Here is a 21,538-nt window from a genome sequence, read left to right on the forward strand (position 1 = left end):
CATGGAAGTCGAAACTATTGAACATGTTCTGTTCTTTCAAGATTAAATTTATTACTGCAGTAACAACAGCCAATATTAATTGTCCATCAGTTTGCAGTCAGCTGCGATTTTTCAGAGTCATCTACAGTTACACCCATGAAACTATGCTGTAGATAAAGTACTTCTCAGATTAGGCTGGACATCAGAAGATTTATTCAATCAAGGACATTGGAAAATAAACAACCAATCTGAGTGTTGGAGTTGATTTTTGGTAACCCAAAATTTTTAGTGTTACGGCAGTATTAAAATTTTGAGAAGTTTTCTGTTGACTAGTTGTCCGTAGAAGATTAAAATGCAATCCGTCAGGCCGTTAATCCGAACAAACATTAAACAATATCGTCGCACATTTTCTACATGGTGAGTTTATTACATTCCGGTAATTTCCTAGTACCCGGTACTCATTACATAGGTCGTTTTTGTGTTTACACAGTGGTTCCTTTCTGAAAAGAAAAACGATAAAAATATTTTCTTTTGTCGGAAATGAACTACAACCTAAACTAACCTAACCTAAGAACACATTATTATAGATAACGAGTACCGGGTACAAGGAAACTACCTTACATTCTTATATTCATATAATAATATAATGGAAAACTTAAGTATACAGTCACAAACCTCGCTGCCAGCAATTATCTTAAAATACTAAAAACAGCAGGTTTGTCTGTGTTTGTCGAATGCGCATCATCATGCTCACGAGTTCTGCCCAAGAGCAAGTCTTTCATTGCAAAACCACCGTTCTCCAGTCTTTTACTATTTTCTGCCTTCCTCTTAGCTTCCACGTATGATCCATATACAGGGTGATTCACGAGGAAAGGTAAAAAATTTATGATGTGAATTCTCAAGTCATTCTGAGTAAAAAAAGTTCATATGAATATAGGTCCGTTTTCGAACGGTTACGGAGATATGGCTCTTTGATTTCACAAAAACTTGTGAGCTTCCATTGTACTAACTCGTATTTAGAGACAGATAACAGACAAATTTAAAGTTTATATTCACATATGCATACATACCTAATATTCTAGAAGTCGGAGTCGATGTTTTCGCACATTTTCAAAGGTACTTCCTTCTGCTTCAATGCACTGTTGCGCTCAGGCGTGAATCGCGCTCATCGCTCAGGAGAGTTGCACGTGGCTGTCTTTATGCCGGATCCAAAATAGGTCGATTAGCGCCTCTCTCGTTTCCCCGTTCCTTTGCTCTACCAAGTCTTTCATCCAACACCATAGATAGTAAAACTCTTCGATATGGTACCCTTCTGTTCGGAAAGTGTCGTTCATATTCAGCGACGGCACGCAAGGAACTTCCATCGTACAAACCATAAACATACACAATATCGGCATATTCTGTAGTCGAAAATTTATAAGGCATCTTGAAAAACACAACTTAACACTTCCGATAACTGTACCTGTATAACTACTGTACTGTAGGTAGCTGACTGATCTGCTGTGAACTGATAAGTGATACTGTATTTGTGTTATGTGCTGGTTCTTTGTCATTACATCAGGCAAGGGCAGGCGATTGGACATTTGTAATATCCCACCACTCGGATTGTGAGGTGAATGAACTTCTCTTATCTACATCGCTCACAATGCAGATTTCAATGTTACATCATTCATCGGTGACCTTGTCTCAAGTCAGCAGCATATGGTAACGTTTGATTCACATTGGGGTGAGACGTTTTACAAAAAAATGCATCTAGCTCTGCCATCGTTTGAAATCGGACCTATGTTCATATGAACATGAAATGACCTAAGATATCGTATCCTAAATTTTTTACCTTTCCTCGTGAATCACCCTGTATAAATAAATAAATAACTCGATATTAGTCTGGACTCCCCCAATACAGTTCCAGAGGGACTTTGCTCCCTAGATGCCCACTGGAAGAAACATATAATAAAGCAAACTTTTCCCATCTTCATCTTTCTTGTTGTTTCCCTGTCCCTTGGCTGTCAGTGTATAACTTAATATTGTTTGTTATTTTCTCGAGGTACATAACAAATAAAAACGGGAATGTTCTTTCTAAATTATTTAAATTGGAATTATGTCATCAAATATAATGCTCAGTTTCCTTAGGTTTTCCAGTCATAATAATGAAAATTATGTTTTACATGGAGTTGCTTTTGGTATTACAATGTTTTATTATAAGTGGTACTTTGATTTTACCTGTCCTTCCTCTACTTAAGATAAGATTTCCTGGAAGAAATACTCCTCAATAACCTTGATTGAAAATAAATTTAATAGAGAAATAACTATGATCTGAAAATATAGGACTATGCTTGAATATTATTTCAGTTATATTTAACATGTGAAACTGTAATAATTACATTTTTACAAGATTTCTGTCTTCTGAGTAATATGGGTATGTTTGTGTAGTTGTGTCTTGAAGCAGAGTTCTCAGCCACAGACACAGCCACAGAAGGGTCAAAGTGCAGAGCTTCTGCGTACATCTCCAGCACCCATTATAGACACATCACTTCAAGTGCCACAGTCAGAAGCAGAGATGAAGAAGTACTCCCCCAAAGTTGAAAACTTAGTGAATGAAATCACGAAACTAAATCTAATAGAAGTTGGAGAGCTCAGTGATCTTCTCAAGAAGAAACTCAATCTACCCGACACCCCTCTCATGCCTATGGGTGCCATCTCGCTAGCATCTGCAGCTCCAGCTGCCGAGGTGATTTAAGTTAATTGTATATAAGCATGAGGAAACATATCTAAATCTGCAGTTAATATTTTAATAAAAAATCTATCTGAAAATTCAGTAGGATATTTAAGGAAACAGAAAGTATTGAAAATGAAGCTGAAAGAATAAGAGATCTTGAATAGTTTTATGTTCACTCATTCATAGTGTTCTGCCCAAGGGCAAGTCTTTCACTGCAAACCCAGCATTCTCCAGTCTTTCCTATTTTCTGCGTTCCTCTTTGTTTTCACATATGATCCTGGAATTGCGCCTGAGCACAGGTTCGATTCCTACTTGGGCTGATTATCTGGTTGAGTTTTTTCCAAGGTTTTCCCTAACCGTAAGACGAATTTCAGTTGATCTATGGTGAATCCTGGCCTCATCCCACATAATATTAGCCACTGGCAAAGTTCAGTCAGCTAAGGCACTTGCCTACTAATCTGGAATTGTGCTTGGGCACTAGTTCAATCCCCACTTCAGCTGATTATCTGGTTGGGTTTTTTCCGAGGTTTTCCCTAACCGTAAGGTGATATTTAATCAATGGCAAATCGTGGCCTCATCTCGCTATCACCAATTCCATTGACGCTAAATAACCTAGTAAGCTAATTGATATAGCGTCGTTAAATAACCAACTCAAAAAATCTAATATTTAAACATTATATTAGTTTTATAGGAATGCCTTTACTTCAAAATATCAAATGAAAGCAGGTAAAGATACCAAAAGATTGAATACTTTACATTATTTGAGACTTGAATTCATGATGGCAACAGAACTAGTCGTGCAATTTAATATTTTTACACAAGTGATGGATAACCTCATAAAATAACAAATCATGGGTAGGCCAACATTGAATTTCTAAGGAAGGAAATGGTTCAGAACAACTTTTTTTTTTATTTCTTTCCATGTTTTAGTTTTAAATGTTATTTATTGTATATGTTTAACCGAAATTAATTTATTTCTAGCATAAATTAAGATAGACTACTAAATTATTTTTCATTTTGCATTTTATACTGGTGCGTGCGCATTTGCTGATCACATAGTAAGATCTAGACACAAGCAGCCATGTTAACTATCCAGTTATGAACAAAAAATCATTGAAATAATATGAGCTTGTAAAAAGATTTACTATACAAATTTCTTTCAAGTAACTGGGATTCGAACTTTGGCACTATGACTTACAAGTCAAACGTTTTACCACTTCTACACAATAGATCTGTTGGCTAGTGTGTTTGAATGAAATACAGTATACATGCTTTTCCATCACCTCTGACTGTATGCCATATAGTTGTAATGGAAAGTTTGAGGTACCACTAGTGGCATTTTATTATTATTATTATTATTATTATTATTATTATTATTATTATTATTATTATTATTTTTGCGAAAAAGGCTCGTTTCATATTAAATGTTTATTTTTATTTATACTTTTCATGTGATGGTGTAGATTATCTTGTCTTTCTCTTTCTTTTTAAGAGATTGCAATTTCAGTTCTGTAACTAGAGTTCTTGGTGTAAAATGATCCAGTTTACCGACCATAATTTCCCAGTTATGAAATGTAATTCATTCAAATCAGTAATAAGTGTTTAAAAGATGTATAAAAATGTCTTTCGAATAAAGTGAATTCGAATTCACGACATTAGGAGTGTAAGTCATGCAGTTTAGCCACTCTTATACAGTAAAGTTATGGAGTATTGCCTTTCAGTGAAATACACGTTTTTACATCAGCTATATTGAGAGTAAAATGACACTGAAATTAAAGAAACACATGAGTGAACACCGTACATGATTTCCAAGCTATTCCGAGGTGGGACTTAAGTCTCAGAACAGTGACCAATTTCTGTATCAAAGGTTATACTTAAGCATTGTGTAATAATTCTGGAATAAATTTTATGTCTCGTATTCAGTGGATTTTTTCTGTGCCATAGTATCATGGTCTAAAGTGTCATGCCTGGACTGGATTACAAATTGAGTATTGATTCGAATCCTCATGGGAGAAGAAATTTTATCGTGAAATTTTTGCCAGTGTTTAGGACCAGTGCCCACCTAGCATTGTGACGAATTTGGAGAAGGAGCTACGATAGGTAGTGAAATCTGGTTGTACAGGCTAGCTATAATCGCTGTGGGGAACCAATACCCCTGTACTGGTTGGATCTTCATTCATTTTGCTTTATGATTTGTTCTTGTGTGCCTACAATATTTCTGAGTGAAGTTTTACCTATTCTTGGATTTAAATCTCTGGCCAGAATTAGATAATAATTGTAATTTATTATGAATAATTATTTTTAGGAAGAAGAGGAAGCACCAAAGAAAGTGCAAACTAATTTCACAGTAAAGTTGCTTAAATTTGATGAAAAACAAAAGGTTGCCCTGATCAAGGAAGTAAAAAATTTGTTGGAAGGAATGAATCTTGTTCAGGTAAGTACTCTATGAAAGAAGATAATTGGTACTAGCATTTTAAATTAAGTATTAAATTCTGACTAATTATTTCTAACATCTTTAACTAATTTTTTAACTTATAGAACATGTTCAGATTAGAAAGATCACTCTTTAAAAAATTCATGTGCTTAACACTGGTCATGCTTATGTATTGTTTTGTCCTTCAAGTCAGTAAGTGAAAGATAAAAAGCATAAACTAGAATAACTTTAAAGGGTTATTATTATAGTCGCGACGCTGTTATTCCCGGCGTGACTCCTCCTCTTTGCTTACGTCTTAGGAAGTCAAGGCTCTATAAAGTCTAGGTAGGTAGTATCGTTCGCCATTTTTGTTCTTTCGTTGCTGAGCTACCAGACGAGGGATCTATTTGCCACACCGTTAAACATCATGCCGTAGCCCCTATGATAATAAATCAAACGCACTGTAATTCAGCAAATAATTGAGTGGCAAATAAGCGAACGCCAATGAAAGACCCAAAATGGCGGGCAATTATATTAAATATTTTTCCAGCCTTAGGAAATGCATAATGTCTTCATTGGCGAATCACAAGACGCACACGTTTAAATGTAGCCGACCTGCAATGTGATTGGCTTCCGGAAATTAGAGTGACGGGACTATAACTACGTGGATGGGGTTGCACAAACGATCTCGAAGGATTGAAGTGCTAGGGTCATTGATTGAACCTCCTGTAAATAAAATACAATAAAACTAAGTGGATATCATGGATCTTTTATATCTTGCATTAAATTATGTAGTATTAAGTTCCTTCACCAGATTACTTGGTGTACTATGGGGAAGGAAACAATAATCACCAATTAGGGACAGGATTTTTATTCATAAAATGATAAAATCAGCAGTAAAAAAGGTCGAATTTATCAGTGAGAGGTTGTCGTATTTAGTACTTATGGGTAGATGGTGCCATATCATAGGTACTTATAAATGCTCATGTCCCTACAGAAGAGAAAGACATCCATATAAAGGATAACTTCTATGAGGAATTGGAACACACTTTGATCATTTATCTAGATATCATATGAAAATTTTATTTGGATAATTTCAATGCTAAAGTAGAACAGGAGGATATTTTTAAACCGACTATTGGAAAAAATGAAGCTTACACGTAACTAGTAATGTTAATGGTGTTGTTAGTCAACTTTGCTACTTCAAAAAACTTAATTGTGAAAAGTACAACATTCCCGCATAAGGATATACATAAATAGGCTATACTTGGACTTCTTCATGTGGATTGACACGTAACCAAATACATCACATCTTGATAGATAAACGAAGACACTAGTATAGTAGACATTCTATCCTTCAGAGGGGCAGACTGTGGTTCTGACTATTATTTGGTAATTGGAAAATTAAAGGAAAGACTATCCTAGTCAAGCGAGTGTAGCAGCAAATTAGTGTGCATTTAAACAGATTTTTCAGGAGAAAGAAAAACGCATTCACTTTTAATTCCCTTGATTTTCATAGCTACTTTCGGTATAATTTTAATCATTACGTGAAAGATGATGAAATTATGCCGAAAGTAACTTTGAAAACCAAGGGAATTAAAAGTGATATTTTTTTCTTTGTCCTGAAAAATCTGTTTAAATGCGCATAGTGGATTTTGGAGGCACAAAAAGAGATTCACTGGTAAGAACTATAGCAGTCTGTTTCAAATATGTTATTAACTTCTACTTTAAGTCTAAGTAGGCTAACTAGTTACATATTGAAGCTTAACTTCAGTCTGGATGTAGCCTTTGAATTGTTATGTCTGTATGTATACTTGTGTGCATAGTTCGGAGAGAGGATGTGTGGAGAATATGTGTGTGTCAGCCAGTATACTGTGGATACTGTGTATAAATAAACTCCTGTTATTAGTGATTGAATTAGAATTCCAATGTGTTTATGTACTGTATGAATAATTAAATTTGTTATGTAGGCGAAGAAGTTTGTGGAAAGTGCTCCAACAGTTGTGAAGGCAGATATGCCTAAGGAAGAGGCTGAGAAACTGAAAGAAGCACTATCTAAAGTAGGAGCAGAATGTGTACTAGAGTAATATCCTACCAGGTATGTTTCATATCATAAATATTCCTTATTTATAACTAGGTACTATTCCTTACTTATAATTTACTAATTAAAATTATTCCATGTTTCAAGTTAATACCAATGTACTTTTTGAAGTTGTGACATGAATGGTTAGTGACAAAATTTTATTTTATTTTTCGGATAAACCTGATGTTAAAACCCTATGTATCAAGTGAACTTGCAATTTGGATCTTATATGTAATATCTTTTTTCTGCATTGCAAACACAATTTATCACCATTATTCTCCCCCACTTTTCTTCCCTTTTTCATCCTTCTCCTCTGCCTCTTCTCTTTTTTCGTTCCTCCTCCTGGACATGAATACGATCATCATAGTCATTGTCACTGCTGTTGACTCTATTAATATAGGATTATTCCTCCATTTCACCTACATGTAATTAATTACTTTAAGAATTAAAAATTAATTGACTGAGATAAATTTAATTAGTGACTGCATGAAGAGTTTTACATATTGTTGCCTTACTTTTGAAACCTCGTAACTGCATTTGTGAAAATTGTACAAGGGAGCAGAATAACTAATTATTATGCATTTGTTTTTTATAAACTATTAACTATGAGGTGTTGTCAACGACGAACTTCGCAAATATACACATTTCAACATCTGGGGAAAATTGAATTTTTAAGGTTGCAACACTGGCAGAATTTTAGCTGATTGTTTATTACAAGTCATCCAACTCTTCTGCCTCTAAGGCGAAGATAAGACCTGAATGCTGACCTTGATCTCTTTCTCCACTGATCCAAAAAACTCTGTCTACTACTGCTGATGCTGCTTTTCATCGCAGAAAATCTGGTAGTCTTCATTAACTGAGCATAACAAGTGATGTGTAACAACCTGATTCTCCCAGTATGCACATATCTAACAGTGTAGTGTGTTCAGTAGTATTAATTTAAACATATTGAGTAACTGTTGCTGGGCATTGAAGTGTTCTATTGTAGGTTTTGGGACTAATGTGGTTGATGAAATGACATTAGGCATTATAGTGATTCTCTTTGCTAAGGTGTTTGAGCTCTTGTGCTAGACAGATGTTGATATTAGCTGATTTTGGTGTGTGCAATCTGGAAGTTGCAGCTAATGGCAGATGACAAGAAGCCAATAATATGTTACATTGTTTCGGATGCTTCATGACACTTTGTTTTTTTCGTTAGGATGTCTTTTTCCAAAAGGTATTTGAAACGAATATAATTCTTAACTTTTTATTACATACTCCTATATGCCATTATGGGTCGTGTAGTTTTGGCGAGAATCCTGCCTTTCTTAATCATAGATCACAAGAAATTTTGTCATTACGTGGGTGTTTGTCTTTCAGATGTGTTCCATATAGTTCCTCCTTTCTTAGTATAGCCATTTGTTCACTAACAAACAAGCAGGTAAATTTGTACTGTGATTTTGTTAGGTGAAGTATTAGTATTTATTTATTTAACCTGGTAGAGATAAGGCATCAGGTCTTTTCTTCCTCTCTACTAGGGAAAGTGGAATAGCATAGGTGTCAGCTACATAGCTGATTTTGAAAATATTATCTTGCTTTGCAAACAAATCGTCCTGTAGATCAACAATCTAGTTCTGATGTAATAATTGTGATTTAACACGTCTATACTAACGGCCACTAAATCAGGCAGATCAGAGAAATTACACTGTTGCCAAGGTTGTCTAGTAGCTGGCATAGAAATGTCTGATTGAACATGCCATTTCAGAGTGTGAGGCAACATTGTTGCAAAACAAATTATACTACAAGCTTCAGGAAAGACTACTGATTTCAACGGTATAATTATTTTCCATATAAACCACTTCAAATAATTACGAAATATAAAAACCTGAACGAGTACATTTAAATCTGAAAAAATGTATTGGAATTTTTAGTAAGCTAGGACTTTGTTTTTTGGGCCAGGAAAATTTTGTCTTCGGGGGAAAAATGTATAAAATCGTCTGAATTAAGTTTTTTTGTCTGAAACATCTTTCCATGGGTATTTTAGTTTTCCTGGAAAGCATCCATATGAATGTTGTTCAGGTTGTGCACGCACCAGCATAGGACATGGTACTTTTGGATTCAGTTATTAATCTGTTTCAGTTTTATTAAAATATTTTTTTTTTTATTTATGGCTTACAATATAACTTTCTGCATTTTTGGAACATATTTTGTTGTAATCGATGTTTTCAAGTGTTACATTAATGGAGTTCTACCCACATTTAACTGCAATGAAAGCTTTATCACCATTTTTTTTTCCAACTTGTCCTTAAATAGCTACTATAAATTGGGCTGCATAATATAAATAAAAAAAAGCTACTGTAAAAAAAATTACGTTTACATTAAATTACAATGTATCAGGATTCAGTGTCTAGCTTCACAGTAGTCTAAGATTTCTTAGTCACTGTCTTCATTTGTCTCGCTATCTGTAGAGACTTCATTCAGATTGATGATGATGATGATGATGATGATGATGATGATGATGATGATGATGATGATAATAGGACTAGAGCAGCCTGATAGCAAATGATTGCTGTTGGGCAGACTGGCATATCATGCAGGAGGTTGTGCTTCTTCTAGGGCAGTACTGATCAGCGTTGCCAATCTGTGCATGTAGGAAAGTGACTCTCTACCATCTATCACTTCGCCATTCCCATATCTGACAGCAGCGCAGTTTTCCTTATCTACCTGATTTAGTGGCTGCCACTATAGTTATCCTCCTGATGGAGAAAAAGATTTTTTCTACAGCTGCTTTTGGATGTCGCATGTCCCTCATCTTTACTCAAATGAGTTTTAACAAATCTATTCTCTTGCAGACTGCTTGATGTTTCCAAACAAGTGGGAAAAGGAATCGTGAAAGCATTTATGGCTATCTTATTGTGTTATATAGCTCTCTTTCTTCAGCCATTTAAAACCAGAACTTTGTAGTTTTTTCTTGAATGTTGTGTGGTCGGTTCATTTCACTTAAACTCTTCCGAGATATTTGTGTAATATTCTTGTTCTGCGAGAACTTCAGTCTTCTCATTTTCACTTATGATTGCATAAGTGATGAATGAGTACTGTTCTAATTCTAAATGTACAATTTCGCTCTTCATATAGGTGAATATAATATTAATTCATTTTCGTGAAGATACAAATCTGTTGCATAGACTGTTCCATTTATTTTACTTCCATTGTTTTCAGAATGCTTACTCAGCTATTTGTCGGATGCATTACTGGAGAAGGTGCATGTGGAGAAATAGCTACGTGATGTGTTGTGACTGGGATTGATGTAGAAAGATTAGATGAGTCCTGTATAATTATGAACTTGGTCAGAATGCTACAATTATGCACTTTTTCATGACTGCCTCAATGTCCATTGCAAGGACTAAAAACTGAGTATGATTATAATAAAATACAGTCCATATAAAAACAAAAGGATGTTATAGTACAGTAATGAATTTATGTTTGTGAAATTGAAATTTATTTATACTATATTTTCTGTTAATGCAAGTGATTCTCAAATAATGCAATAATTTAAGAATATTTGTAAGACAGTGGACAATGTACAGAATATCACTAAATTAATGTTATTTAAATGTTCTGTATACTGTAAAAATTTGAATCTTTTTAATGAAATATTTTTATGTTGTATCGTATAATTTTATTTCTGATATACATAAAAGTGTAACTCATTACAACTGTGTTCATTCCACCATTCTTTATGTCATTAGAAAACTATCATTTACTTCTGCATAGAAAAGTACGACAAAAATACCTGTATTTGTTCGTAATTTGTGTTAGCAAACAAAGACTGCATCTTTTAATTTAGATTTTTCCAAAAAATAAAGAATATTAGTCAAAATGGTGTGGTTTCTTTGATACATCTAGTTTAATAAAAACAATTAATGACTGACAATAAAGAGGGGAGGCACTGGAGCGTAATTTTTAAGTAATCATGTCGCAGTAAAGAGCATGTGTGCTGTAATTCGTTTAGAAGACACTAACAGTAATTTCCACTATCACTGAATAAGGGAATATTGTCTCACTGAATTAGGGGAGATGTGATTTCATTCTTGACGAAGTATGAAGTCATGTTGCAAAAAAATATTGGGAAGTAGCGTAATTTATCACATGGAACCCCCATGTGAGATTCATAACAATGTCTGTTGGTTATGACCAGACTCCTAATTGAGTCATCTCAGAGTAACCGAACCGAATATCCTCAGTCATAATTTGAAAAGGTGTGTATGTCTAATGTCTACCCACTTCACTTAATGAGATTCGGGTTCCATATACTGTGAACAGATGGCAGGACTGTAACCCATTTTCAAATTACACACCACTTCAGTGGGCCACGTTATGCATGATGTGTATCTGTGAAGAGTTATGTCGTATTTTAAGTGAGTGTAAGTGTATTGTAGGGAATGAGTGAGGATGAAGGTGAGGAAGGGAGAAGGGGGAACCCAGTGCTGGCATGTAGCCTACTCCTGTCGAATAGCACCAAGAGGTCGTCAGGCTTAACATTCCCACCCTATGGATGAATCACTATCAACAGTGACATATGCCATCTCTTCATATGCTCTGTGGAGAGATTTGGGATTTAACCCAGGCATATTGGTGAACAATCTAGTGATTAGAAATTGTGCACTGCCATCTCTCCTAGTCCCGAGGTAGAAATTTTACATGAAAATTTCTGACACTGCAGGCTGACTAGTCTGTAGGCAGACGTGCTACAACAGAGCTAACTCAGTGGACTGTTTGGAAAGGTAACTCGACATATTTCTTTGTTCTTCTTCCACAAGTATTCCCACAAATATATATCTAAATCATCTTAACAAAGCCCTCCTTTCTAGAACTCCATAGAGATTACCACAAATTCCCAGTGAGATTCGTGCAGGCACCACTCATTGGATCAACAAAATATAACTTCCAGGACTGCTCTAGGGAGCATTCAGTCACATCGAATTGAGTACTGTACTTCAACCAGGAGAAAGTCTCAGGGGAATGAGACGCAGCTGGATAATGCTATGAATGAATGTCGATGTCATAAGGTCACACACGTGGGTACACGCATCTCCATTGGCTAACTCTCAAAGCATAAATGATAACACTGATACACACATATTTACACTACTCTAGTTACAAAATTAGATCACGGTTAATCTACTAGTCTTTTAATCCTGCCATACAGGAAATAACATATGCAGGAGAGCACATGTTTTTTTAAACTGATGTTATAATGGTAATATTATCTATCTCCATTATGCAGTTCATCAGCAAATATCAACTTCATTGCAAGGGTCATCTCGAACGAATGGATCGATGCAGAATTCCAAAAGCACTGTTCCATTACCATTCGCATGGCAAAAGATCTCTAGGTCGTCCGAAGAAGAGATGGACTGAAAATTCTAGTTTGAGAACGTAACAGACCACTCGGCCTAATACTTGTTAGGAAGATGACGACAATTATCTATCTACTTTGCTCCGATAGATGACGCAATAGTAAGCACATTCCTTTCACTGTTAATCTCCTGGTTGGAGAACAGTACCAGTTATTTCTGAGGGTAAAAAGGCTACCAGAGTGTGGTGCTGATAACATCACCAAAGTCAAGAAAACATATAAGCTCTATATTCATACTTTGTCTTGCGACTGAAGGTGGCTCTGGCCTTAAACCTGCTTGTGACTTTTCATAAAAATTTCATCATTTGCGTTGACGTGAATGTAAAACATCATTCTTTGAATTCTCACATCAGCTCACCAACAGTGACTGAAAATCTCTTTTAAATCACTCTTATAGCTCATGAGTATGCTATAATTGCCCTTAATGAACCAACTCATTTTCTTTGGAATATATCACACCATTCTGATGTTCTTGATATCTGCATTCAAGAATATTTGACAGCTCTTGATTCCAGCCATATTTCATTACTGATCACATTCAAAGCCACAGCTACAATTTTCTCTAAGCCTTTTTAAAACTACAACTGGAAATGAATTCACAAAGGTTATACATTATTGCATTCCAGACAATCCTTCCATTTCTAATGTAAATGATACTGATATGACAGTGCAGTTATTTACTGATACAATTAGTATGATCACTGATGATACTACACAACTACTTCAAAATCGGACTACTGATTTGAAATTCTTTTTAGTAGCTAAATCTAGAACACAGAAAAGATGGCAACACTTTGAAGACACTCAGACAAAAAGGGCCTTTTATAGATATCAAAGAGCTATTCGAAGATGTCGAGCCTATATTATAAAAGCATTTGAAAATAAAATCTATTAAACAATTCAGATTTCTGGTCTCTTACAAAACGTTTATTACATAAAAATTCCAGCAACAAAAACACTCCTATTCAAGACTTAAATGGAGAAATAGTATACTATCCAAAGAAGAAACTTAAAATTCTAGCAAAATCTTTACAGATGAGATTCGAACCATAACTTAAAGCATTTAATCCAGGTTTTCACAAGAGACATTATCTTAAAAATCAATAAAATTCTTGTGCTACTTTCATCTGAATCAATCCCAATGTCACCATGAAAAATATATTTCGTTACAATTAAAATCTTCCACTCAACAAATCACCAGGATGCGACAATTACTTAATCATTACTAAATGCCTAGAAGAGCTGTCTCACACACCTAACACAAATTTATAATGCATATCTTGCACACTCCTATTTCCCCACCACTCTGGAAAGTGGCAAACAGTCTTAATCCCAAGGCCATGAAAGAATCTGATTTTTGCAAACAGTTATCGGGCCAGTAAGCTTACTGAACATTTTGGAGAAAATTAAGGCCCCCACAGACTTTTGGTTTTGCATCATTCTAAGGCACGTCTATCCCAGACTGATGGTCAAAGGAGCAATTTATTCACACACATTCAATTCAGAACTGTCGTTACAGTGTCATACTAGAGCAAATCTGGCAATGTAGAGTGATTCATCATAGTGTCGAGAATGCATGCAGCTGCTATTGCTATTGTCGTTGAGGAAGAGTAAGATCAATGTCGTCCAACGAGAAGACTAATATGGAATAAAGATTGGCTGCAAAAGAGGGATGAATTTTCCCACCTCACCTGTTGTGTGAGATTGAAGCCACAGCCAAGGCGGGCTTCAGTAATTATATTCATATGAGCTCAGATTCATTCTAAACACAGCATTCCATGGAATATGTTGTTCTGGATTGAAGGTTCCACACATACACTCAGTTTCTAATCGGTTCGTCGAAATGACACACTGGGAGTGATTAAGAGCTGATGGAAAACTGTGGGTCTATGGGGTCTTTAGAAAGATTCTTCAATCAGGTAGGCTTTATTCATAAAAAAAACAACATTACTTTTTTTTTTGGAAGGCTATCAACGAATTTAGAGAGCTCTACATGTTCTCACTCAATGTCCGTCCTCTGTGAAAAATTAAATTTTGTTTTCACTAAATGTTTACCCTGTGTTTTAACAAATCTCAGTATTTAGAATTAGAGTATTCCATTCAATACACTGACTAAATATTTTAGAGTCTTGGATATTTTTACCCTCAGGCAACATTTAATGGACGCTGCTACTGTACATAGAAACTCAGCACACTAGTACTGTATAATTGTTTGCAACATAACGTGATCTGAAGAATGTTTTTTAGAAAATAATATTAATTTGAGTTTACATCATCAAGAACATTTTTATTTCAACAAAATTATCAGTTTGCTATACACAGTAGCACATTAGAACCAGCCACTGCTGGTACAATACTTGTTTTATGAAATTAAATCAGACTTTTGTAACTCAATAAAATTATATATTGCATACATAATCCCTAGCATAGTTCAGAAGAGAGAGAGAAGAGAAGAAAGTAGAATAACAGTTTTCCAAGTGAGTAACATTTCATAAAAATTTATCAACCCCATTTTGAGGAAACTTCTTTAATTGAATATCCAATATTATTCAATATCTATTTCTTAGATCGCTACAATGCTCGATAGGAATGAAATTCATCCAGTTTCTCAAGCTTCAAAATTATTTGACTTATAAATGAGGAAAGTGAGTGGTAGCATCGCAGTTAAGGCATTGCACTGCAAAACAGAAGGTCCCAGGTTCGATTCCCAATGGGGTTATGGATTTTGTCTATTGATCTAATCCTTCTGGCAGCACTTCACCCCTTGAGTTTACTCAGTCTCTAACAGAAATGAGTGCCAGGATATTTCCGTGGGGGTAAAGATGGCAAGCATGTACAACTGACATTCCTACTGCTAATAATGCCGATTGTCTAGAAAAAGTGAGTCTTAAACTCCTATCCTCTGGATCTCCATGATCTATAATATAATAGGAATATCGTTCGTTACCTTTACCTTTTACAAGTGAGGATACAATGAAACAGTAATGCATCAAAATTACTTTTTTCGCTACAACAAAATTTGTCTCTGCAAACATTTTCGGCTTTTCACACCTGGTACTTGATAGTATGTTTGCATACGATATTCCTGTTTCTCCTATCAGCATTCCACTATGGCTACATTAACCATCACTATACAGTGCTATGTAGATCACCTATGATGCACTGAGTGCAATGCCATGGCACATTACTCATACATGGTGACACATGGATAAATGACAGTCATGCGCAAGCTACTGGAGAAAAAAAAAATTAAAAAGCAAGAATAAAGCTTCGAATTAAATGATCAGAGATACGGATGTAATTTATTTTAATAATCACACAGATCTTCAACTATTAGTAATTAAAACATCCTGACATTATTATAATCACGTCACAGAATTTATTCTAGTGTAATAATATCACAGTAAAATTATAATGAAAAAGACACAACACCAATGTTTTATTCTTATTCTTCTCATTGTACAGAAATATGATTGTGTCAAGATTGCTCAATATTTCTTCATATCTAGTACACCTCCATTTCTCTCAGAATACACCTACGCATGTAACTTCATTAAACCTGATAAGCTTAGGAATTTGTCAATATTAAAGATAAGGAGATAAGCTATAGAGCTAGGGCGTGAATTTATCGTATATGCAGCAGTGAAGTTCTTTGTGTTTAGTATAAGATTTTCTACAATTGCTTACAGAAATATAAAATGGGTGTACTGCATAAAACTATTTGTTACTCAGCAATCACATTAGGTAAGATTTCTTCAGCACTTAACATGAAATTAAATTAAATAGTTTATAGCAGTTGCATATGAAAAAGGCTAAAAGACGTAATATGTGGTTATGATTATCATGTTTTGCAGTCATACTAAGTTTTCTTTTGGACGAGGTGGATGCAAGAAGAAAAATACTTCAAGGGAGGAAAACCATAACCAGGACATACTACAGTAAGAACACTATTCATGTATTGGTCGTCATAAGATAACATAAGTGATTCTCACACGTTTCTCTCTCTTCTCCCTTTCAATGACAAGACAAATCTAGTCGCAACACCAATTTCAATTTGTGGGAGGAAAACTTTTTAGTAGACAGAAATTAACCAATCCTCCTTCCTACTCCATATCATTGAAATTGATAGTGGAGTACCAGTACCTTATTACTGGTCAAAGTAAATGTTCCTAATATTTAATTTTAGTAAATTATAATATTTTCAAGGTGCGTGGTAGCATCACAGATAATGTATTTATTTTTTTTATTTTATTCGGTTATTTTACGATGCTGTACCAACATCTAGGTTATTTAGCGTCTGAATGATATGAAGGTGATAATGCCGGTGAAATGAGTCCGGGGTCCAGCACCGAAAGTTACCCAGCATTTGCTCATATTGGGTTGAGGGAAAACCCCGGAAGAAAACCTCAACCAGGTAACTTGCCCCGACCGGGATTCGAACCCGGGCCACCTGGTTTCGCAGCCAGACGCACTGACCGTTACTCCACAGGTGTGGACCACAGATAATGTATAATGCTGCAAAACCAGAAAGTCACAGGTTCGATTCCTGATGTGTTCATGGATTTTCCTCATTAATCTAATCCTTCCAGCTGCACTATGGCACTTAACTTATGTAGGTGGCTCTGATTATGGCCTTTACTGTGATTAATGGGGATTGTAGAGGTGGGAGCTTCAACTTCCCGCCATCCTCTGGGCTGTCCACACCTGTGGAGTAATGGTCAGCACGTCTGGCCGCGAAACCAGGTGGCCCGGGTTCGATTCCCAGTTGGGACAAGTTACCTGGTTGAGGTTTTTTCTGGGGTTTTCCCTCAACCCAATACGAACAAATGCTGGGTAACTTTCAGTGTTGGACCCCGGACTCATTTCACCGGCATTATCACCTTCAATTCATTCAGACGCTAAATAACCTAGATGTTGATACGGCGTCGTAAAATAACCCAATAAAATAAAAATCCTCTGGGCCAAATGGAGTTTTTACCTTTAATTATAATATTTAGTAATTCAATAACTAGTGATTGGATATTTTAATTTACTTTCCATCACCTAAAGACGACATGGAAATAAATAAGGTGTATTTATTTTAATTAATATTTAAGAAATACATTTATTGCTAGATATTATGTAGCATTGTTCAAAATCATTCGCCATTTTTATGCAAGCATTCAGCAGTAGTTCTTTTCCCCATATATTTAATTGCAAACTGATCTGTTAATAATTAGGCTATGTAACAAGTAAAACGCGTGAAATTCAGTTTTTTTAATCGTTAATTATAGATTTTGTTTTCATCAATTTTAGATTGATATTTCCTTCCGTTTTCTCAGGACTTACATTTTCCTTAAATATTTTTCATGTGCCTCTGTGGAATATAACAAAAGTTGTATACATAAAAGTCAGTATTATTAACGTGATTTTTAAGTATATTTAATTTATAATTTTTTGCTTAAGTGGACAACTAGTCAGTTCCAATATTCAATAAACTCAAGAAATATTTATACAATTCTTATATTGGAATTATATAGTTCAACAAAGTGCATGCAGTTTTGTGAATTATATTTGAAGAAACAGACGCATGTGTGCAACATGCAACCTCTTTCTCTCTCTAAACATTAGATATGATTTAAAAATTTAAGTTTGTCATAATATGTCCATTCTATTTAATGTTTATTTTCATAATTTCAAAAAAAGTTTATTGTAATATGTGCATATGCCCATTGCTGTGGAGTAACAGCACGAATGTGAAATGAATGGGCCCAAGTTCAAAACTTGGTTTTTTGTTCCGAGGTTTTCCCTCAACCAATTGAAGCAAAACTGCTGGATAACTTTCAGCATTCGATCTCTCATTTCTCCTTAATTTATTCACATGTCACTGTCATTATTACACAAGCCTATGTTACTTTCACAATGCAGCGTGCTGTATTCATACAAGAGCACGACTGTTTGGTGACAAATATTCACTGAACAGGAGTGAAACACACAATAAGCCTCAGGCTGACTTGCAAGCCTTCAGGCCCCTCCACCATAAAAAAAGTATATAATTTGCATTTGTTTTCTAATTGTATAGGATTTTTTTAGTCTCATGGCAATCTGTAATGAAGAAAGACAAATAAACCATACAAATGATCTATGTTAGCTATGACTATTCAAATTCTGTGACTATAAATGTGTAATTTTTGTAACACTGTGGGCAACTGTATGTTTATACACGTACAAACTTCAAGTCATTTGTGCTTAATGATTATGATGGATTTCAAATTCAGTATTTTTTACAATGGAATTTCATAAAATTGTAACAAATATTGAAATTGAGCATCATAAACATATTAATGTAATGGACAGGATACAAATAATTAAAATAAAACACATTGTTCAAATAAATATTTTTTTTACAGAGCCAAATGCTTTGCCAGCGTGGGGAATTGTAGTTATTGTAGCTTTTTGCATGATAATCGTTGGAGGGATTCTCTATGCAGTCATGAGGAAGATAATTCTTGGCAGTGGAAGCAGCACATCTGGTGGTGCTACAACCTATCCCAGTGATGATGAAGTATAGTTCTTTCCATGGAAGATATTCTGAGAAGTAAAACTGGGAGTTACGAGAAATCAACATATTGTGACATTAATAGTTCTGTAAAAGTAACTCACTACATGGGGGCCAAAAATGAGAATTATTTCTGAGATAATCTGGGATAGCTACAATAAACTTTATTAAAGTATTCATATGAAACTCGCGTATTCTGTATTATGTACAGTTTGTTCACTGCTATAGTGGTTACTGACAAGGGGCTCACAGGTGTTGCTCTCTCATGGAAATAATTTAAGACTTCTTCAAAGAAGTGCTAATTCAGTTAATGAGTAAGGTATGCACGTTTTAAGTAAGCATATGAGAGTCTAAACTTCCATTTTATGTGACATTTTGAATTTTCATAATTGAGGCTGTTAGAAGCAAAGGGGTGTAAGTGACATTTCTAACACAATTATTTAAATACATCCAGGGTAAACTAAGCATTTAAAATTTCAGTGGTAAAGGGATATATTATATTTTAACTACATCACATATTAACTTCAAGGAATTTAAGAATGCTTAGTAACTTTTAATCGCATTTTATGGAAAATAACGTAAGTGCACTTACACCACTTTGCTTCTGACCACCTCAATTGAGCCCCACCATGACTAAGTCCACAAGATGTCATTGCTGTTCAATTACTTTCTTATACTCCTTTTAATCTGAATTATTTATCTCTGTTACACTGTTGAAAAATATGAAGCTATACATTTCTCTGTATATGAACAATGAAATAAATTAAAATAGTCTGTACTGTAAATTAAAATGAATGGTTATTTGTACTTTAATTAAAAATGTACATGTGTATACATGCACACACGCATGTCTGTGTGTTTTTAATTTCATTGACCTTTTCCAATTCCTACTAACAATAATTACCTAGCTGTCGTGTTCACTGATGGTATTGGAAACCTGTTTCTTGCATTGCATCATATATTTTTTTTATTCATATATTCTTGCTTTTCCCTTCTTTATTACCAAACTCTGACATTTGAGGACCAATTCAACGGACTTTTTGATAAGTTGCTGTTTCACACTTTCTGTACACAAACATAATAAAATAATAAATAAAAAAAAAAAAAAAAGATTCATTGTGTGACAGCTCAACAAAGGACCAAGGCTGACCAGCCAACTGCTGGCCTCACACTCACATCCACATGCTTCAGCAGAGGTGGGTGATCAACCACACAGTATGAGGGTGAAGTGTGGTTAGCATGATGATCCTCCGAGCTTTTATAGCTGGCTTTCAAAACCAGACTTCACTACTCACTGTAGCTCCCCAAATTCATGACGATGCTGGTTGGGCACTGGTCCCATAATAGCCGAAATTTTCCTCGAACCGGTACTCATTCCATTTTGCTAGTCTGGAGTATGACACTTTAGACCTCACGACTATGGTATGGGATATTTACATGACCATTACTCACTTATGGCTTTCTATCCTTATGCTATAGGCCTAAATTTGAAAAGATACAGTTCTTAGCTCCACTGACTACTTACATTAGTTAATGTCAAGTACAGAAGTGTCAGGTCTACATAACTCTGTCATAATGTGGCGAACAGTATAGAAAACATGCATGTGGTTTATCTGGACCAGGTGTTTCAGATCAGTAATAATGGTGCGGAATCAATTAGATCTAATTCATTTTATCCCGATTACAACCCGTGCTTTTTACCCATCATTTGTAAGAAGAGGAAATTCATAATGAAACACAGTGGAACACGTGTTGTCAGCAAATAGCTGGATACACTACGAAGATAGATAGATTTTATCCCGATGACTTAAATATGGCGAAAGATGGTGGTGATCCTATTTATGACGACCCTACAAGGTGAATAATAAATTAATTCCTTCGCATTCATGACGCTAAATGAAGTTACATTACTCAAAATATGGACATGATTTTAAAAATTCACTCAAACAATATATTGACTTTCCGAGGTATATTTAAGTAAAACATTTTACAGAACCACAAGGAATGATGAGAAATATCGAAGATAGTGTCAGTTTTCTCCATTAACACCTTGCCGACATTAATTTTTTTATATTTAAAACCTAAATTCTTTACGATAGTGTGCTAAGAAGAAATATTGCAGTGGAAGAGTCTGCACCTCATAGCAAAATCTGCATCTTTTTTAACGTAGTCGGTAGTATGAAAATACACGTCGCCAGAATAACTACGAAAACAATAGTCGTGACAGAACACTGATCACTAACTCAGTAACAAAGATCAACCTCTTCCGAACAAAACAGCTGGCTACCACGTGCTAGCTATGAAACGTCATGCTGATCTGCCAGCATGGACTCTGGTTGGTTGATTTAAGTGATTACCATGGTGATTCCTTTAAGTCGCTGAACTCACAATACCTTTCTAATTTTGTAAAG

At 35.0% G+C, this 21,538-nt stretch overlaps 1 protein-coding gene across 2 annotated transcripts; it reads left to right on the forward strand.

Moving 5' to 3' along the window:
* The first annotated feature begins 97 nt into the window (after window positions 1-97).
* On the forward strand, window positions 98-19,918 carry mRpL12 (mitochondrial ribosomal protein L12). 2 transcript variants are annotated; one of them, XM_069829144.1, is made up of 8 exons: window positions 98-396; window positions 2,410-2,707; window positions 5,001-5,129; window positions 7,079-7,206; window positions 7,868-8,087; window positions 10,390-16,333; window positions 16,444-16,527; window positions 18,979-19,918. In XM_069829144.1, the coding sequence occupies exons 1-4, from the start codon at window positions 332-334 to the stop codon at window positions 7,193-7,195; spliced, it is 609 nt and encodes a 202-aa protein (XP_069685245.1). In that variant the 5' UTR covers window positions 98-331; the 3' UTR covers window positions 7,196-7,206; window positions 7,868-8,087; window positions 10,390-16,333; window positions 16,444-16,527; window positions 18,979-19,918. The 2 variants fall into 2 exon arrangements, with proteins under 2 accessions (XP_069685245.1, XP_069685244.1); XM_069829143.1 differs by lacking the exon at window positions 7,868-8,087 and having other exon boundaries at window positions 165-396.
* The last annotated feature ends 1,620 nt before the right edge of the window (window positions 19,919-21,538 follow it).

This window comes from Periplaneta americana, chromosome 6, assembly GCF_040183065.1.
Source record: "Periplaneta americana isolate PAMFEO1 chromosome 6, P.americana_PAMFEO1_priV1, whole genome shotgun sequence".
Classification (NCBI taxonomy): domain Eukaryota; kingdom Metazoa; phylum Arthropoda; class Insecta; order Blattodea; family Blattidae; genus Periplaneta; species Periplaneta americana.

What these genes read in the sequence shown, in the direction of transcription:
- mRpL12 (XM_069829144.1), top strand. Translation starts at nt 332, where the DNA reads ATGCAATCCGTCAGGCCGTTAATCCGAACAAACATTAAACAATATCGT. An exon ending in CGTCGCACATTTTCTACATG is followed by an intron (nt 397 to 2,409) that starts GTGAGTTTATTA and finishes ATGTTTGTGTAG; the next exon opens with TTGTGTCTTGAAGCAGAGTT. An exon ending in AAGGAATGAATCTTGTTCAG is followed by an intron (nt 5,130 to 7,078) that starts GTAAGTACTCTA and finishes TTTGTTATGTAG; the next exon opens with GCGAAGAAGTTTGTGGAAAG.